Source organism: Scyliorhinus canicula, chromosome 10, assembly GCF_902713615.1.
Source record: "Scyliorhinus canicula chromosome 10, sScyCan1.1, whole genome shotgun sequence".
Lineage (NCBI taxonomy): Eukaryota > Metazoa > Chordata > Chondrichthyes > Carcharhiniformes > Scyliorhinidae > Scyliorhinus > Scyliorhinus canicula.
Genome location: NC_052155.1, coordinates 86,314,269 through 86,335,004, shown reverse-complemented (window position 1 = coordinate 86,335,004; position 20,736 = coordinate 86,314,269). Strand labels below are relative to the sequence as shown.

Below are 20,736 nucleotides of genomic sequence, written 5' to 3'. Positions count from 1 at the left end.
CAATTTACTTTCCAACCTTATCCACAAATTTAGCAACCATACCGTTAGTCTCTACATCCAAGTCATTTATATGAATTTTTAAAAGTTGAGGCCCTCTGCATTGATCCCTGTGGCACACTTCTAGTCACATCCTACCAAGCAGAAAAAGATCCATTTTTTCCAACTCTGTCTCCTGTTGGCTAGTCAATCTTTTCCTGTAGGTTAGCTCCTACACCATGAGCTTTTATGTTCCGCTATAACCTTTGATGTGGCATATTATCAAATGCCTTTTGGAAATCTAAATACAATACATCAATTCCCCTTTATCCACAGCACACGTGACTCCTTCAAAGAACTCTAATAAAATGGTTAAACATGATTTCCCTTTCACAAAACCACGTTTTTTCTGCCTGATTGCCTTAAACTTTTCTAAATGCCCTGCTAAAACATTTTTAATAATAGCTTCTAACATTTTCCCTATGACAGATGTTAGGCTAACTGGCCTGTAGTTTCCTGCTTTCTGTTGGTCACTCTCTTTTTGAATAAAGGAGTTACATTTGCTATTTTCTAATCAAGGCACCAACTATCTCACTAGCAACTTCTTTCAAGGCCCAGGGAGATGCCAGCCCACAGCTCCAACAATTTGCTCAATACACCTGCCTGGTGATTGTAATTTCCTGAGTTCCTCCCTCCCTTCCATTTCCTGATTTACAGCTATTTCTGGGGTCCTCCATAGTGATGACCAATGCAAAATACCTGTTTAATACATCTGCCATCTCCCTATTTTGCGTTATTAATTCCCCAGTCATACTTTCCATAGAACCAATGCTCACTTTGTTAACTCTTTTCATTTAGATATCTATAGAAACACTTCATATCCATCATTATAATACTAGCTAGCTTTCTCTTGTACTCTAATTTTCCCTCCTTATTAATCTTTTTGCCATTCATTACTGTTCTTTATGTTCTTCCCAATCTTCTGACCTGCCATCCGTCTTTGCACAATTATATGCTTTTCTTTAACTTTGATATGATCTTTAACGTTTTTAGTTAACCATGGATGATGGGTCCTCCCCTTGGAATTTTTCTTTCTCATTGGAATGGATCTATTCTGTGTACTCTGAAATATCCCTTTAAATGACTGCCACTGAACATCTGTCAACCTATTCCTTAAGCACATTTGCCAGTTCACTATAGCTAGCTCTGCTTTCAAGCCCTCATAATTACCCTTATTTAAGTTTAAAATATTAGTCTTGGACACTTTCCTCTCTCTAAAATGGAATGTAAAATTCAATCATATGATGATCACTGCCACCCAGGGGTGCCCGCGCAATGAGGTTATCAATTTATCCTATTGCATTGCAGAATTCAGTATAATGTGGGGAAGTGTGAAGTTATCTATGTTGGAACGAAAAATAGCAAAAAGGAGTATTTTTTAAATGGTGCCAGTGAAATGTTCAGAGTGACCTCGATGTCTTCATACATGAATCGCAGAAAGATAATATGATGTTAATATGATGCAGGGGCAGCAGGGTAGCATGGTGGTTAGCATAAATGCTTCACAGCTCCAGGGTCCCAGGTTCGATTCCCGGCTGGGTCACTGTCTGTGTGGAGTCTGCACGCCCTCCCCCTGTGTGCGTGGGTTTCCTTCGGGTGCTCCGGTTTCCTCCCACAGTCCAAAGATGTGCGGGTTAGGTGGATTGGCCATGCTAAATTGCCCGTAGTGTCCTAATAAAAAGTAAGGTTAAGGGGGGGGGGTTGTTGGGTTACGGGTATAGGGTGGATACGTGGGTTTGAGTGGGGTGATCATGGCTCGGCACAACATTGAGGGCCGAAGGGCCTGTTCTGTGCTGTACTGTTCTATATAGTTACAGCAGGCAATAAGATCTGCAAGTGGTACCTTGGCCTATATTAAGGGGTTGGTATACAAGAGTGAAGGATTTTTACTGCAGTTTAGCACATTTGTAAGACCACACCTGGAGTACTGTGTGCAGTTTTGGTCACTTACCTAAGGAAGGGTAGGCTTGCCTTAGATCGAGTGCAACAAAGGTATACTAGGTTGATTCTTGGGATGCGGCAGTTGCCCTTTGAGAAGAGAGTGAGTAAACTTAATATTCCCTAGCCATTAACAGAATGAGATGTGATCTAATTGAAACAAATATAATTCTTAAGGGCCATGATGGGGTAGATGCTGGGAGAATGTTTATCCTGGCTGGGAAGTTGAGAACCAGGGGCTCATAGTCTCAGAATAAGGGGTCAGCCATTTTAGAAATAAATTAGGAGAAATTTCTTCACTTGAAGGGTTATGAATCTTTGGAATTCTGTCCCTCAGAAGTCCGTGGGTGCTCAGGGTGGTGAGTATATTCAAAGCAGAGATTGATAGATTTGAGGAATTAAGGGATATGGGGATAGTGTGGGAAGGTGAAATTGAAGTAGGCGTCAGTCATGGTTTTAATGGTGGAGTACGCTTCGAGGGTAGAAGGAGCTGTTCCTATTTCTTGTGTTTTTAATTATTCATGAAGAAACATTGGCAGGGATATTGAAATTCCACATGTTTAATCATAGTATTTAGTCTTTATACAGGTCAATGCCAAACTTAGCCATGACCATAAGATGCGCTTTAGCCAGGATTCCAGCTTCTGATTGCTAACCTCCGTCCCCTGCTGCAAAGATGTGCCTCTTTGTCAAGTAATGTTTTTCAGTCAATTACGCAGCCAGCACTCACTGCTGAAGGCTATATATGAATAATAGTCACTTGGGCAAGGCAACAGGAGGTGAAGCAAAATAGAAAAGTAATCAAGATGGGGGGAAATAATGGTTTTTTAAAAAAGCAGAAACCCTGGTTGCAGCTTTTTTGTGCCTGTTGTGAACGATTACAGGGTGCTAAATTGTAATTGTCCATTTTATGGATGAAATCCATCGCGTTACCCAATTAACTTTAAACTTGTTACAACTGTAACAAACTCAGAAATTGCCAGCGTGTTAAACCTGCATCTTCAGTTACAAACTATTCATTTTTCAATTTATTTTTATGTTCATTAACATAAATACTTTATTTTCAGAATGTTGTAACTTTTTTTCACCAAAAACAATTCTTTCCCTTATTTCAGAACAATTTTTCAGTATCGACAAAACTGCTGAAAGAACTTCACAAAGAGTCCAAGGATAAAAATGACTGGAGAATGAGATGGATACAGAGTTATAGCCGATTCAGTCACAAGCGCTGTCGGAGTCTGGATAAACCAGAGCAGATTGTGACGGTGATGAAGACCATCCCCTTGCTGGGTAATGGCTGATAGATTCATCGAAATAATGTAGTGAACAAAAAATAATCAATTCCTTATTTTTTTAAACGGTTTTCTGACAGTTTCTCTGTATGTTTTTAGTGTATTCAGAAGACACTGACTTTGAAAATGTTTTCTTCTTTTAGAAAACCACATAGGGGCAGCACGGTGACACAGTGGGTTAGCACTGCTGCCTCACGGCGCCAAGGTCCAGGTTCGATCCTGGCTCTGGGTCACTGGCTGTGTGTAGTTTGCACATTCTCCCCGTGTTTGCGTGGGTTTCGCCCCCACAACCCAAAAGATGTGCAGGCTAGGTGGATTGGCCATGCTAAATTGTCCCTTAATTAGTAAAAATGAATTGGGTACTCTAAATTTGTATTAAAAAAAAAGAAGACCACATGCATTTGTTCAATAGCAAGTATTATCAATTAGAATTTTTAGATAAAGAACATTCTTCTGGCATAGCTTTAATACGTAAGCAAAGGATGTTGGATGATGCACATTTCACGGGGCGAGCTCCTGCCTACAGTTTTGCCACCAAATGGAAACAACAGACCAATTCTCCACAAGCAAAGAAGCAGTTCAGAAAGGTGGATTATCCTACAACACCTCATATCCACCCACTAATCAGCTGAATCAAGAGCATCAGAAGTCTGAGACGCTGCTATTAAGAATGTGAAATAAATGTAGTTAGTAATATAGAAACAGATGGTAAGAGTTTCTACAATTATTTAAATAGGAAAAAAATAACTAAAGATGGTGTTGGTCCTCTAGAGAGTGACAAATTGATAATGGAAAACAAAGAGATGTTGGAGGCATTGAACATGTATTTTGTGTCAAAAACAAAATAGTGGACAATCTCAACAGGTCTGACAGCATCTGTGGAGAAAGAATGGGGCTAACCTTTCTCGTCTGGATGATTCTTTGTCAAAGAGTTTGTGTCTGTTCTGACTGTAGAGACATAGAAAACCTCCCAAAGAAAACCTCGCTAACACTAGGGAAAATATGCTGGGAAAACTATTAGATCTGAAGTCTGACCAGTTCCCAGAACCAGATGGTCTGCATCATAGGGTTTAAAAGAATTGGCTGCAAAGATGGTGGGGGCATAAGTTTTAACCTTCCAAAATTCCTTAGATTCAGTAACTATCAGGGATTGATTGGTATTTTTCTTGAAGATGAAAGAACCTTAAGCTTGCTGTCACACTTCAGGCATTCTGTTCTGAAGGAGCTTTACCAAATGGTTCAAAATGAGGATAGAAATTTAGAAGAAGTTTGTTTTAAAGTTTGTTTCAGGGGATTCTGGAAGAGTCCGGGGGATTCTGGAAGAGTCCCAGGGAATTTGAAAGTAGCAAATGTGACACCTTTATTCAAGAAAGGAGGGAGACAGAAAGCAGGATATTATAGACAGTTAGTCTTAACATCTGTCACAGGGAATTTGCTAGAATTAATTATTTAAGGGAGTGATCGCAAGATGCTTAGAATATCTTTTCACAGTAACTTCATTGAAGCCTGCTTGTGACAATGAACAATTATTAGTATGTGATCAGGCAGGGTCAACATGGCTTTATGAAAGGGTAATCGTGTTTGACTAATTTATTAGTGTGTTTTGAGGAAGGAACATGGATATGCTGTACATGGATTTCCAAAAGGTGCCACATCAAGATTCACTACACAAGAGAGCAGCACAGGATGTAGGGGGTAACATATTAGCACGAGTAAAGGATTGGTTCGCTAACAAGGAACAAAGAGTAAAGACAAAAGGATGGAGAAGAGAAAATGATGGAAAATCCAGCATTTTCTCTTTCGTTTCAGATTCCAGCATCCGCAGTAATTTGCTTTTAAAGATAAAAGGATATTTTTCAGATTGGCAAGCTGTAACTAGTAAAGTGCTACAGAGATAAGTGCTGGAGTTTCAATTATTTGCAATCTACGTAAATGTGTTGGGTAGCTGACATTTCTGAAGACCCCAAGATTGGTAGGAAAGTACGTTGTCAGGAGGTAGAGAGTCTGTAAGGCGTATAAATGAGTGGTTAAGATTTCGGAGATGCTGTATAACATTGGAAAATGTTAACTTGCCCACTTTTGCAGGAAGAATAAAAAAGCAGTATTATTTATATGGAGAGAGATTACAGTACAGAGGGCTGTGGATATCTTGGTTTGTGACTCACAAAGCATCAGTGTGCAAGTACAGTAAGTAATTAGGAAGGCAAACATGTGAGTGTTTATTGCAAGGAGAATGGAATATGAAAGTAGGGAAGTTCTACTGCAGCTATGTAGGACTTTGGTGAGACCACATCTGGAATTTTTTGTGCAGTTATGCTCACTTTTTTTTAAAAAAAGGTAGAATTGTGCTACAAGCAGTTCAGAGAAGATTCCCTTGGCTCATTCCTGGAATGAAGGACTTGCCGTATGAAGAAGGGTTGAACAGTTTGGGCCTATTGGAGTTTAGAAGAATGAGAGGTGACCTTTTTGAAACATAAAATCTTGAGGGGACTTAATGGGGTGGCTACCAGGAGGATGTTTCCTCTAAAGGGGGAGACGGGAACTAGGAGACACAGTTTAAGTATAAGAGGTCTCCCTTTTAAAACAGGAAGAAGTCTTACAGCACCAGGTTAAAGTCCAACATGTTGTTTCAAACATTAGCTTTCAGAGCACTGCTCCTTCCTCAGGTGAAGGAGGAAGAAGCAGTGCTCCGAAAGATAGTGTTTGAAACAAACCTGTCGGACTTTAACCTGGTGTTGTAAGACTTCTTACTGTGCTCACCCAGTCCAACGCTGGTATCTCCACATCATGGCTACCATCGACACCTTTTAAAACAGGGCTGAGAATTTTTTTTCTCCACAGATGCTTGTTAGTGTGTGGAATTCTCTTTCCCAGAAAGCAGTGGAGGCTGGGTCTGTGAATTTATTCAGAGTTGAGGTGGACTGATTTTTAATAAAAAAGGGAGTGAAAGATTATGGGCAAGAGAGTGGAGTTGAGACCTCAACCAATCAGCCATGATCTTATTAACTGGTGATGCAGGCTGGAAAGCTAAATGTTCTATGACTGCTCTTAGATCCTATGTTCTTACGTCAGCTTAGAAAAGACCACATGATCAAAGATGGAAGAGAAAAGTACAAATCAGAAAATTATTCTTAATTATCACTATTCTTAAAACATAAATGGTGGCGACATGAAAGAACAGTATTCAAAGCTTTAAAATTATTGTTTTGTAAATTTTTGAGGTATGAGATACCTTGTCATTTTTTTTTTTTTTTTTAATTTAGATTAGCCAATTATTTTTTCCAATTAAGGGGCAATTTAGTGTGGCCAATCCACCTACTCTGCACATTTTTGGGTTGTGGGGGCGAAACCCACGCAGACACGGGGAGAATGTGCAAACTCCACACGGACAGTGACCCAGAGCCGGGATCGAACCTGGGACCTCAGCGCCGTGAGGCGGGTGTGCTAACCACTAGGCCACCGTGCTGCCCATACCTTGTCATTTAAGGTCTGCAATATATAGAATAACTGACATAAAGCCACTTCAGAAAGAAAAGGTTAATGAGGATTTAAATGCTGCTGTCTTGAACAGAACTCTTTATCTTACAGTTGAAGCTGAGGTGGATACTCTAAATACACAACAACATGCTCTTAGAGACCAGAACACATTACTTGGTACAACCTACCACATTATGGCTAATGCTCTGAAAAAAGACCCATCAATTCTTCAGCGTATTGAGGAGGATCGAGCAAGAACTGTTATAGAACTTTCTGGAGCTACCAGTGGTGATGTAGTGCAGGTAGGAAAAAAAAGTCCTAACTGTACCACAGGGTACATAAATCCAGTTAATATTTCAACTATTTTGACCGCTTATTGTTGCTTCTCAGGTTTCAATTGGATTATACAGAAAAGCTCATGAATATCTGCGAAATGCCATTAAAAAGGTTGAAGAAGAGCTGCAGTCTCTTTCTGAAGAACATGTTGATACAGTGGGATTGATTAAGGCCTACATGAATTTGGCAAATTTCTGTGACAAATGTCTGCGCGAGGAAGAAGAAAGTGAAAACTGTAAGAGTTTTTTCTGTTCTGTATATTGCTTGTACTGTGTATTTATAAGGCATGTTGCTACTGGAGCTCAATGTACGGTACCACAGTGACTGGGACCAGTTGTGCCACAAATTTCGGTTGCTTTTTTTTTTTTGCCTTCCTTGACTAAAAGGAAATCTTCCCATTTCCTTCTCTGTGACTTTAGTCTAATATCCTGCATCTGTTATCTCACCAGTTTTCCTACCTCTCCCAACCCCTCCTGCAAATTGTTGCCTGGATTTTCCGGTAAGCCCATTGCACCAAAGGAAATGCAGCACGAAGGACTTGTCTTTCTCTTAAAATCATGACCTTAACCCCAGATGGTTTGCTGACCTGAAAGTCTTTGCATTTTCCACATAGGCCACCCAACCGTTGGCCTTCAGGAGAGTGACCCATGCGCAAAGGGGCTGGTTTAGCTCACTGGGCTAAATCACTGGCTTTTAAAGCAGACCAAGCAGGCCAGTAGCACAGTTCGATTCCCGTACCAGCCTCCCCGAACAGGCGCCGGAATGTGGCGACTAGGGGCTTTTCACAGTAACTTCATTTGAAGCCTACTCGTGACAAGCGATTTTTCTTCTATTTTTCAAAGGCTTGTGAGGAGCCCTGCTTATACGTTTGGACAATGTATTTATCATTCACTATTTGTTACAGTTTTCACAACTTCTCAGCAATGTTACTTCCAAATACATTGTTAATGCATCATGCATTGTGTTCTTTGATGTTTTTAAATAAATAAATTGATGTTTCTTACAGTTCTGAATTTCCCTGAGCTGCAGACATTCCCAGCATGTGTGGTGGAGAATATGTTGAAGGCCCTTAAGTATAATTCAAGAGAAGCCAGACTGAGATTCCCTAGATTGTTACAGATTGTGGAATTATATCCGGCTGAGACAAAGGACCTCATGACAAGAGGGGTATGTACTTGTTCAGTTGTCTGCTATTTTACATTAACGCTTCAACAGCTAAATTCTACAGGCTTTATCAGCATTTTTACACCGTGTCACAGTCTGTTCTTATCCAGCTGAGGGAATAAATCTGTCACAAAAAATAAGTGATTTCTTTTTTATATCTGCAGTGTACATGTAACTGATTGATTGGCTGTCATTAATTTAATGAAAAAAACCACCAAAGATATGAAATAACATGCCTGACTTGCAAACTGTTTTCTTCATGTTTGAGTACATTTTTTATGATTGTTCCTCTTCCTTTCTCCACGCCACATATTTCCTTCCCTGTCCAGAGGTCAGCCAGCATGCTGTCTGTCAGAGCCACTGAGTGGCACATTTGAGATGCAGTTTACTTTGTGGTGTGGAATAGAAGGATACCTGCTGAGTGTGCTGGAGTGTCAATATGCTATGTCATCCGAGTCCATGTATTAAAATCATTTAATGGTACCTCCTGTGTCTGCGGAGTGGGAAGGGGGTAAACCAAACAGCCAGGAATTCCCAATGCCTTTCACTCTGCTTCCTCTTTCTACTCCTGTTTAACATCAGATGCAGACAAGGTCAGACCTGGTGATGATGCATCCCAATTATTGGATAGAATGCTAATTCTCTTCCCAAAGAGCAAAAGAGGTTGCATTTATATAGTGTCTTCCACTATCACCATACAACCTCAAGTGCTTTACAGTCAGTGAAGTACTTTTAAAGTGTAGTCATCATTATAATCTAGACGTGATGAATATTGCTGGGACATTGTGAGGCAGCATGCAAATTTTTTATCCATTTACTTTATGCAGTTTTTCATTTATTTCTTGTTACACTATTAATGTATGCCATTGGAACAAAAGAGATGTAATTTAAAATACAATTTGATTTGATTTGATTTATTGTTACATGTACCAAAGTACAGTGAAAAGTATTTTTCTGCGGCCGAGAGAACGTACACAGTACGTCCATAGTAGACAGAGAATAATCAACAGAGAACATTGACAAATGGTACATCGACAAACAGTGATTGGTTACAGTGCGGAACAAGGGGCCAAACAAAGCAAATACATGAGCAAGAGCAGCATAGGGCGTCGTGAATAGTGTTCTTTTAGGGAACAGATCAGTCCGAGGGGGAGTCATTGAGGAGTCTTGTAGCTGTGGGGAAGAAACTGTTCCTATGTCTGGATGTGCGGGTCTTCAGACTTCTGTACCTACTGCCTGGAAGAAGGCAATGCCTGGGTGGGAGGGGTCCTGAGGCAGCAGGAAGTGTATACAGAATCAATGTGAGGGTTGCAAGCCTGTGATGTGCTGGGCTGAGTTTACCACACTCTGCAGTTTCTTGCGCTGTTGGACCGAGCAGTTGCCATACCAGGCTGTGATGCAGCCGGATAGGATGCTCTCTATGGCACATCTGTAGAAGTTTGTGAGAGTCGACGCAGACATGCCAAATTTCCTTAGCTTCCGTAGGAAGTAGAGACGTTGTTGGGCTTTCTTGACTGTTGCATCAACGTGAGTGGACTAGGACAGACTGTTGGTGATGGTGACCCCCAGGAACTTAAAGCTATCGACCATCTCCACTTGGGAGCCATTGATTCGGTCGGGAGTGTGTGTCGTGCTACGCTTCCTGAAGTCGATAATCAGTTTCTTGCACTTTCCGACATTTAGAGAGAGGTTGTTTTCGGTACACCATGCAACCAAGTGATTTATCTCCCTCCTGTAGTCTGATTCGTTGTTGTTTGAGATACGGCCCACCACAGTCGTATCATTCACAAACTTATAGATTGAGTTGGAGTTAAATGTTGCCACGCAGTCATGTGTGTATAGGGAGTACAGAGATGACTGAGCACACATCCTTGCGGGGCCCCTGTGTTTAGGACTAATGTGGAGGGGGTGCTGTTGCCTATCCTGACAGATTGTGGTCTGTTGGTGAGGAAGTCAAGGATACAATAACATAGCGGTGGACGAGTAATCCAGACACTTGCGTCAGGATTTTCCATGCCTGATCAGGGTGGACATGTTCAATTATGAGATTGCAAAATATTACCTGAATGTCCAAAGTGTATTTCCTGGCGATATAAACCCAGGAAGAAATTGTTCTCTCTCTCTCTCTCTCTCTCGCTCTCGCTCTCGCTCTCGCTCTCTCTCTCTCTCTCTCTCTCTCTCCCCCGGCACACTCACCACCACCCTGGTGAATGATGGGCCAAGTTTACTGCCATCAAACTTCGTCAATGTCATCAGCATGCATTTCCAGCTCATTATTGTGGCCACGTGTTGGAATCACACACGCACGTCAAATTTGAATGCCATATTGGCGACAATGGAGGATGACATGATTTACAAATACTTTAAAAAGATGTACAGCTGATGACCTGAACTTCGAGGGGAACCCAGAGGTGAGTTCACACAGCTCAACGCTCTCGAGGAACACGCAATAGGAATGCAAGGAAGTGCAGCGTTGGATTCAGGGGGCTCACAGTAAGTTTCCACAGCGGCTTCGTGGCTGGCTTTTGTGGTTCCGAGGCAAGACAGTTAGACTGAAGGAATGTGAGGAGGGGGGGTGCAACACCGACTGAAGGAGAGGGGGGGGGGGGCTCCAGTGTGAAACTCACTTGATTGGCACCTCATGCACCACCTTAAACATTCATTCCCTCAGTCATCATGAATAGTGGCAGCATTGTGCATCAACTACAAAATGCACCGCAGCAACTCACCAAGACCCCTTCAACAATACCTTCCAACCTGCAACATCTGCCACTGAGAAGTATAAGGGCAGCAGACGCATAGGAACAGCAACACCTGTAAGTTCCCCTCCAAGTCACACAGCATTTTGACTTGGAACGACATCACTGTTCCTTCAATGCCATGTTCAAAATCCTGGCACTCCTTCCCGAACAGCACTGGGTGTATATACACCAAATGGACTGCAGTAGTTCAAGAAGGTGGCTCACCACCCCTTCCTTGTGAAAGTTGGGAATCAGCGCTAAATGTTGGTCTTTCCAGTGATGCTTACACCACATGATAAAAAATCATCTGGTGCTACCTAAAGAAATCAAATTTTATTTCTTACCTTTTCCTTTTTGGAGTGTTCCCGTTGTTGTCAGTGGATGCTGTAGACCAGCTCTTGTTAATCAAGCACTACAGTATACAATTGTGACCTGCAAGTGATTTGAGCTTTTTTCCCATGCAATACCCTTCTCTTAACTCTTCCTCCCTTGTGGGAAAGCATGTGACCTCCAATGAAGACTTCCCAACGTCTTTATTGCTGAGAATGAAAAACTCAGCTTGCTGCAGTTAGGCCCTTATATTTCCAACCTAGCTAACTGTCCAGTGCTCACCCATTCATTTCTCTAGTGTTTAACAATTCTCCCTGCTTAACTGGCTGCCTGTTGTGCCCACCATTAAACTGATGTGAATACTGGCTACAATAACTTTGGGCAGTGCTTGTGCAATGAACAATAGATTGTCACTTAAGACCTGCTTTGGTCTACCAAATCTCGCAAATATTTCATCCAACTTCCAAATAGTTTGTTCTGCTGTCATAATCACTATTTCTGGCCATTTAGAATGTGCACTTATAATTACTAGAAACACGTGTCCCAATTGGACCAGACTAGTCTATGTGTACTCTCTGCCATGGATGTTGGAGCCATTCCCATGGGCTATGCGTTGCTGTGGTGGAGTGTTTCTTAGCTTTGCACAGGGCTGACATTGCCCCACTTTCTCTTTGATTTGTGCATCTAATCTTGGCCACTAAAATAGCTACTTGCCAGTTCTTTCATTCTAATAACACCAGGATGTTCCTCCAGTAGTTGGTCATGAATTTTGTTTATACAAGCACAGAGGAATAATCACTTGGGTTCCCTATAATGAAACTCCACTCTGGACTGTCAACTCAAGTCTTCTTGTGATGCAGGGCTGCCCGGATTTTTATGATATGCATCTTTTAGGACCATTTCCATAATCTTCCCCATCTCTGGATCGGTTCTTGTGTGTCTTTGTACTTGAGAGGAGGTCACAGGTATATTATCTATCTCTGAGAAATATATGATGTTGATGAAATTGTCTCGGGTTCTTGCTTGATTTGTAACAGCAATCTTGACAAAGCATCAGCATTTGCATGTTGCTCCGATCCATGATATTGAATATCATAGGTGTGCAGCAATAGTATCAAAGGCCATCTATGGAACCTACTGGCTGCTAAAGAAGGAATACCTTTATGCTTCTTGAAGGTTATCATCAAGAGTCAGTGATCTGTCAAGAGTGTAATATACTGCTCATAAAAGTACTGATGAAACCTCCTTACTCTAAATATAATACTCAAAGCCTCTCTTTCCAGCTGAACATAATTTGTTTCTGTGCTAGTCAGAGCTTGTGAAGGAAATGCCATCGGTCGTTCCTCCCCCGAGGGACTTTTATTTGAGACAACTGCGCCAACCCCATAGGGTGATGTGTCGCAAGCAAGTTGTAACTTCAACTTGGAATTGTAGTGAACCAATAGTTCTTACTTCTTTAAGGCTTCTTTTGCTTCTTAATTTGCACTTATGCATTATTTTGTCCAGTGCCAAGCCTGTTTGGCACACAAGGGGCGGCATTCTCCCCTACCCGGCGTGACGGAGGGTGCCGGCGTAGGGGAGTAGCGCCAACCACTCAGGGGTCGGGCCTCCCCAAAGGTGGGGTGCCGTGGGGGCACCCCCCAGGTGGGGAATTCTCCCCACCTTTGGGGGCCAGCCCCACGCCGGAGCGGTTTGCACCAGAAGACTGGCGCAAAAAACCGGCGCCCCCGGCAGCGGGGCTGGTCAAAAGGCTTTCGCCGGTCAGCGCATGCGCCGGCAGTGACGTTAGCGGCAGCTGGCCGCTGACGTCACTGCCGGCACATGCGCGATGTGGGGTTCTCTTCCGCTTCCACCATGGCGAAGGCCGTGGCGGCCGCGGAGGAGAAATAGTGCACCCAGGGCACTGGCCCGGAGTCTGAGCGGGGGGCCCCGATCGCGGGCCAGGCAACCGTGGGGGCACCCCCCAGGGTTCGATCGCCCCCCCAGGACCCCGGGGCCTGCTCGTGCCGCTGATCCCGCCATTGCAGACGTGGTTTAAACCTCGGCGGTGGGAGAGGCCTCCCAGCGGCGGGACTTCGGCCCATCCGGGCCGGAGAATTACCGCAGGGGCCTCTCCGATCGGAGTGGCGAGATTCCCGCCACCGCCACTTCCCGGGTGGCGGAGAATCTCTGCCACGGCGGGGGCGGGATTTTCGCCGGCCCCAGGCGATTCTCCGACCCTGCTGGGTGTCGGAGAATTTTGCCCAAAGTCTGTAATCACATTAATAGCATTGCTAAATTTTGAACTAATGTACCGTAAATTTTATTAATCACAGAAATTACCTCAGTTGCATCTGAGGATGTGGTGCTTCTAAGATTTCTATCTCATTCGGACGATGATATGACCCAAGTAGTTTATGGGTGCCTTGGAAAAAGTCACACTTTTCGTTTTTTACTCTGAGATTATGGCTTTGTCGCCATTCTAGTGTAGCTTCCAAGTTCTTCAAGTGCTCTTGTCCACTTGAGACGGTAATGAGGATATCATCTAGATAACCATTTAATCCACTCAGAATTTGATCCATGGACCTCTGGAATAGAGCAGGTGCAGCTGGTATCCAAATGGGAACCTCCTGTCTCAGAACAGACCTTTGTGCGTCACGATAGGGAGTATGGGTTGTGATTTTGCAGCCACATTAATTTGCTTGTCATAAATCTATTTTACTCAATTTCTGACCTCCAGAATGTCCAGCAAAATAAGTCTTCTATCAACAGCATTGGATAGTGATCTGTGCACAATACTGGGTTTATTGTTGTCTTAAAATCTCCAAATAATTTTACTGAGCCGTCTGGTTTGAGTACAAAAGCCCAATCACTTGTAATAACTGGTTCAATGGCTCCTGTTTAGACCAGTCTTTTTAATTGTTCATCCAATTTTCATCTAATGGCGTATTGTACGGTTTTGGCCTTGAGACATTTTGGTGTACTGTTTGGCTTAATTTTGAGTTGTACTTCAACTCCTGCCATTGAGCCAAGTGAGTTTTCAAACACCTTTTTATACTTTTCCAGAAATTGCCGTAGGTCCAGTTTTCATTCAACCAATTGATTCACCACTCCACAGTTGAGTTGATTTTCTCCAACCATATTCTTCCGAATAAAGCAGGATGGTTCCCCTGGACAACATGAAAAGGCAACTTTGCTGTTTGTCCATTTACTTTTACCATAATGCATCCCTTTAACGGTACAACCTCTTCTGTGTACATCTGAGGGATGACATTTGATGGTTTAAATGGCAAATGCATTAACTTCAGGTTATAGATTGTCGCTGGTATAAATGATACAGCTGCTCCCCTATCTACGTACTTCCATTTTGACTTAGTTACCATCAAACTTTGGGATCAGGCAAATGTTGTGGATAGCACTGTACTGAAAAAACACACAGTTTCAGCTCTTGAAGTTGTTCAGGTACATAGTCTCCTAAGAGGCCTTGAACTTCATCTCTCATCTTGCAGGCTCGACTAGTAGGCTTAGATGTTTTCTTTTTCTTACACAGTTTTGGTGTTGGAGAAGATTACCGTTTCCAATGTGCTTTGGCAATATGGCCTTTTTTTCCACAGTTCTTTCACTTATTTTCTCTACTCCCGCATTCCTCTGTTGAGTGTCCAACTTAGGCACATCAATGGCATGTTTGTGATCTTGAGACCTGTTTTTGTCAATCTCCATCTTGTGGATCTTCGCTCCAAGTCCGACCAGTGATGCCTCTTTTACTGCTAGCTCCATTAACGTGGCAGTTTCTACTGCTGAAGTAAGAGTTAAGGCTCTTTCAGTAAGCAGCTTCCTCTGAATCGCTTTGTTGCAGAGTTCACATACCAGCCTATCACGAAGTAGTCATTTTGTGTTGCACCAAACTTGGAAGTATATTTCTAACTTTTTTAAGGTTGCCATGAATTATAAGATGCTTTCACCTTCTTCCTGACTATGGCGGCGGAACTGAAACTTTTCTGCAATTATAAGTGGTCTTGGTGAGAAATGCCGTTCTAGAATCTTAATCAGTTCATTGTTTTAGATACCATCTTTTCTGGATGGACTAGGTTTTGCACTAGCATAAAAGTTTTGCACCTTACTGAACAGGTTTTGCAACCTTTAGGTCAGGGTTTTTCAAAGTGCGGGTTGTGACCCATGGTAGGTGTCTGGGTATGTCCTGTTTTACCAGCAAGACAGACCCAGCAGAGGTGGCAGCACAGTGGTTTACAATTGGGAGGGAATTGCCCTGGGAGTCCTCAACATTGACTCTAGACCCTTGAGGTCTCATGGCTTCAGGTTAAACATGGGAAAACAAACCTCCTGCTGATTACCACTGATAATCTTTATTGTCACAAGTAGGCTTACATTAACACTACAATGAAATTACTGTGAAAAGCCCTGGATGATTCAGTGCTTTCTCCATGTTGAACACGACTTGGAGTAAACACGAAGGATGGCAAGGGCACAGAATATATTCTGGGTTGGGCCTTCAGTGTCTGTCACCAAGGGTGGTTCAGTAGTACCACCACAGACTGAGCTGGCCAGATCCGAAAGGACATAACTGCTAGACTGGGACTGCAGCAGGTGATGACGGAACCAACAAGAGTGAAAAACATACTTGACCTCCTTCTCACCCACCTGCCTGCAGCAGATGCATCTGTCCATGATAGTAGCGGGAGAAGTGACCTCTGTACAGTCCTTGTGGAGACAAAGTCCCATCTTCACATTGAGGATACTCTCCATCGTGTCTTGTAAGGCACTACCACCATGTCAAATGTGATAGACTTCGAATAGATCTAGCTCCTCAAGACTGGGCATCCATGAAGCGCTGTGAGCCATCAGCACCAGCAGCAACTCATGGTTTGACATGTCCCCTACCCTACCATGACCACCAAGCCAAGTATCAACCGTGGTTCAATGAAGAGTGCAGGAGAGCATGTCAGGAGCAACACCAGGCATACCTAAAATGGGGTTTCAACCTGGTGAAGCTCTAGCACAGGACTACTTGTGTGCTAAGTTGTGGGCAGCATGGTAGCACAATGGTTAGCACAGTTGTTTTGCAGCCCCAGTTTCCCAAGTTCGATTCCCAGCTTGGGTCACTGTCTGTGCGGAGACTGCACGTTCTCCCCGTGTCTGCGTGGGTTTCCTCCGGGTGCTCTGGTTTCCTCCCACAGTCCAAAGATGTGCAGGTTAGGTAGATTGGCCATATTAAATTGCCCTCAGCTAAGGTGGGGTTACTGCTTTACTGGGATAGGGTGGAGGTGTGGGCTTAAGTGGGGGGCTCCTTTTCAACAGCAGGTGCAGACTCGATGGGTCGAATAGCTTCCTTCTGCACTACAAATTCTATTCTACAAGCAACAAGTAATAGAGTTAGTGATTCAGGTCAGCATCAGCTCTAAACTCTGCAGTCCTGCCACATCCAGCCAAGAATGCAGGTGGACAATTAAACAACTCACTAGAGGAGGAGGCTCCACAAATATGCCCATCCTCAATGATGGAGGAGCCCAGCACATTTGTACAAAAGACGAAGCTGAAGCATTTCCAACAATCTCCAGCTCCAACAGCACTGAAGAAGCTCGACACCGTCCAGGACAGAACAGCCCGCTTGATTGCTACCTCTTCCCCAAACATTCAAACCACCAATGAGCAGTGGCAGCTGTGTGACCATCCACAAGATGCACTTCAAGAACTCGCCACGGTTCCTTAGGCATCACCTTCCAAACCTATGACGACTACCATTTTGAAGGTCAAGAGCAGCAGATACCTGGGACCCCACCACCTGGAGATTCCCCTCCATGTCACACCACCCGACTTGTTACTATATCACCTTTCCTTCACTGTCGCTGGGTCAAAGTCATGGAACTCCCTCCCTAACAGCACTGTGGGTGAACCTACACCTCAGAGATTGCAGCGGTTCAAGGAGGAAACTCACTCCCACTTTCTGAAGGGCAACTAGGGATAGACAATAAATGTTGACCTAACCAGCGAGGCCCACATCCCATAAATTAACTTTTAAAATAAACACCCACTCTTGTTGCCCGTTTTCACTTTCCTTGTTGACAGTTTTAGAGTTTAAATTCTTGTCGCCAGTTTTTCTCTTTTGTTACATTTTTAAATCGCCACAAAGAGAAAAAATATGGCAGTGCCAAACACTTGGGTTTTCTTAAAAACACCACGATGCAAGGTTTATTCACTTGAAGTGAAAATAATTCCAAGACAGAAGCCCTTAAATTAATCAGTTAACCACAATTCCTTTGTGAATATTTTTGTTTCTTAAGATGAAGATTTAAGTGCTGGAGAATTGAGCATTTTTTGTCTTGCATATCCAGTATTCATGCCAGGTTAAATAATAATCTTTATTAATGTCACAAGTAGGCTTACATTAACACTGTGATGAAATTACTGTGAAAAGCCCCTAGTCGCCACATTCCGGCGCCTGTTCGGGTACACCGAGGGAGAAATCAGAATGTCCAACTCCTACTCCGTGATCGTTTTTGTCCGACCACATTATATGAATGTGAGGTTGGAGACAGGCCGGGCCCAGCTCCCCACATGAAGGCTAGACAGGGACCTTCTGGCCGACAAGACTTTCTGCCAAAAAATATCGCAGGCCATAGGCAATTACATTAGTAACAACCAAAACGGGGAGGTCTCGCCCTCCACGTTTTGGGAGGCACTGAAGGCCGTGATCAGAGGAGAGATCAGAGCCTACAAGGCAAGAAGAGATAGGGAAGAGAGGGTGGCCAGGCAACATCTAGTGGACTCCATTCTGGAAGTCGATAGAAAGTACTCCGAAGCCTCGACCGTAGGGCTTCTGGTGGTGAGGAAAAAGTTGCAAATGGACTTTAACCTGCGATCCATAGGAAAGCAGTGTACCAACTCCACCAGACACGGGGGACCTTCTACGAACACAGAGACAAGGCTGGCCGCCTATTGGCTCACCAGCTGCGAAAACAGGCAGCCACGAGGGAAATAGCGTAGGTTGATAGCAAAGGCAGACTGGTAACAGAGTCAAAGGAAGTTAATCGGGCATTCGAGACCTTCTACCGGGGACTGTACACCTCCAAGCACCCCCCGACGGGGCTGCGGGAATGAAACAGATCCGAGACAGACTGGAACTACCAGTGGTGGGGGCAGACAGACGGGGGGAGCTGGAAGCACCAATAGACCTGGGAAAAATCATGGAGAGCATCAGCTCCATGCAGGCGGGGAAAGTACTGGGACCAGACAAGTTCCCGGCAGACTTCCACAAAAAATCCGCACCAGTCCTGGCCCCACATCTAAGGGACATGTTCGCGGACTCACTGGTACCCTGCCGCCAACCTAAGGGACATGTTCGCGGACTCACTGGTACCCTGCCCCCAACCTAAGGGACATGTTCGCGGACTCACTGGTACCCTGCCCCCAACGCTAGCGCAGGCCCCAATCTCACTAATGTGGATCATACAGCCCCATTTCACTGCTGAACGTAGATGCGAAAATACTCACAAAGGTCCTGGCCAAAAGGCAGGAGGGCTGCGTACCAAAGGTGGTCGCAGAGGACCAAACGGGTTTTGTCAAGGGTAGGCAGCTCACAGCGAACATCAGGCGGTTGTTGAATGTGATAATGACCCCCCCCCCCCCCCCCCCCCCCCCCCCGGGGAGAGAACACCAGAGGTCATCGTCTCCCTGGACGCAGAAAAGGCCTTTGACAGAGTCGAATGGAGCTACCTCCTCGAGGCACTGGAACGGTTTGGGCTAGGAGCGAGATTCACCGCCTGGGTGAGGCTCCTGTACAACGCTCCCAAAGCGAGTGTCCGAACTAACCCCACCTGCTCTGAATACTTCCAGCTACAGAGAGGAACAAGACAAGGTTGCCCCTGTCCCCACTCTTGTTCGCGCTAGCGATCAAACTCCTGGCAATAGCCCTGCAGGATGCAAAAGCTGGAAGGGAATCTGGAGAGGAGACAGAGAGCACAGTTTCACTCTCTGCAGATGACCTGCTCCTCTATGTCTCAAAACCACAGGAGGGACTGAAGGCAATACTGAAAGAGTTTGGAACCTTCTCGGGCTAGAAACTTAACCTGGGCAAAAGCGAGACATTCCCAGTGCACCCAAAATGGTGAGGGGCAGAGCTTAAGGGGCTCCCATTTAAATTGGCCCAGAACAGATTACGTTACCTGGGGATCCAAATATCCAGAGACTGGACACAGATCCACAAGTGGAACCTGACCAGCCTGGTGGAGGAAGTAAGAAAAGACTTTCAACGGTGGGGCTCACTCCCACTCTCCCTGGCGGGAAGAGTGCAGACGATCAAGATGAACGTACTGCCAAGGTTCCTCTTCCTGTTTAGATCCATCCCGATCTTCATCCCCAAGACCTTTGTTCAAAACATAAGACAGTCTAATCATGGCGTTTGTGTGGGGGGCAAGAACCCGTGAATTCCCAAACCAACACTGCAAAGAGGGAGTGTTAGAGGGGGTTCTGGCTCTACCGAACCTACAATACCACCACGGGGCAGCAACGGCAGAAAAAGTGAGTGGATGGGTACAAGAACCCAACACAGATTCGGTACGAATGGAGGAGGCATCCTGTAAAGGAACAACCCTCCAGGCCCTGGCCACAGCAGCACTCCCATCCTCCTCAACAAGGTACACAACGAGCCCAGTGGTGGCGGCCATGCTGAGAATGTGGACCCAGTTGAGACAGCATTTCGGGATAACCAAAATATCCCCGAGCGCCCCCATCTGCGGCAATCACAGATTCCCCTTCAAAATATACCACCTTCAAAATATGGAGGCAGGACGGGGGCACACTGGCGGTCGGGGACTTCTACGTATGGCGACAATGGACGAACGGACGAGGAAATGAAACTAGCAAGAGGACAGGAATTGTGACACCTCCAAATAAACACTTCCTCTGCAAAGAGACAGTAGGGTGCCCCGGGGCCCCAGAAAGCACACTACTAGGGGACCTGATAGGCACAAGTAGTGAGAAGGGGGGGCTATGTGGGAAAGTATACGGACAGCTACTGGACAGAGCCCGGACTCCACTGGACAGGACGAGACAAAAATGGGAGGACGAACTGGGGACAGAGGTAGGATGGGGACTCTGCAGCGAAGCACTGAGCAGGGTGAGCTCCACCTCCTCCTGCGCAAGGCTAAGCCTAATGCAGCTCACAGTGGTGCACAGAGCGAACCTGACCAGAACCCGAATGAGCAGGTTCTTCCCGGAGGTGGAGGACAAATGTGAACGATGCCAGAGTGGCCCGGCCAACCACACCCACATGTTTTGGGCTTGCCACAAGCTTGCTGGGTTCTGTTCAGCCTTCTCCGAGGCAATGTCCAAGGTTTGGGGTGTGAGGATGAAGCCATGCCCAATAGTGGTAATCTTCGGGGTATCAGAGCAGCCAGAGCTACACATGCGGATGGGGCCAATGCAGT

At 44.7% G+C, this 20,736-nt stretch overlaps 1 protein-coding gene across 4 annotated transcripts in view; it reads left to right on the top strand.

The window, feature by feature from the left end:
- prkdc (protein kinase, DNA-activated, catalytic subunit) overlaps nt 1-20,736 on the top strand; it is a 277,499-nt gene that overhangs the window by 204,397 nt on the left and 52,366 nt on the right. For all 4 annotated transcript variants that reach the window (XM_038809307.1, XM_038809305.1, XM_038809306.1 and 1 more), the window contains exons 70-73: nt 3,090-3,264; nt 6,855-7,045; nt 7,134-7,314; nt 8,086-8,246. In XM_038809307.1, coding sequence (XP_038665235.1) covers nt 3,090-3,264; nt 6,855-7,045; nt 7,134-7,314; nt 8,086-8,246 — 708 coding nt within the window. The remainder of the gene's footprint in view (nt 1-3,089; nt 3,265-6,854; nt 7,046-7,133; nt 7,315-8,085; nt 8,247-20,736) is intronic.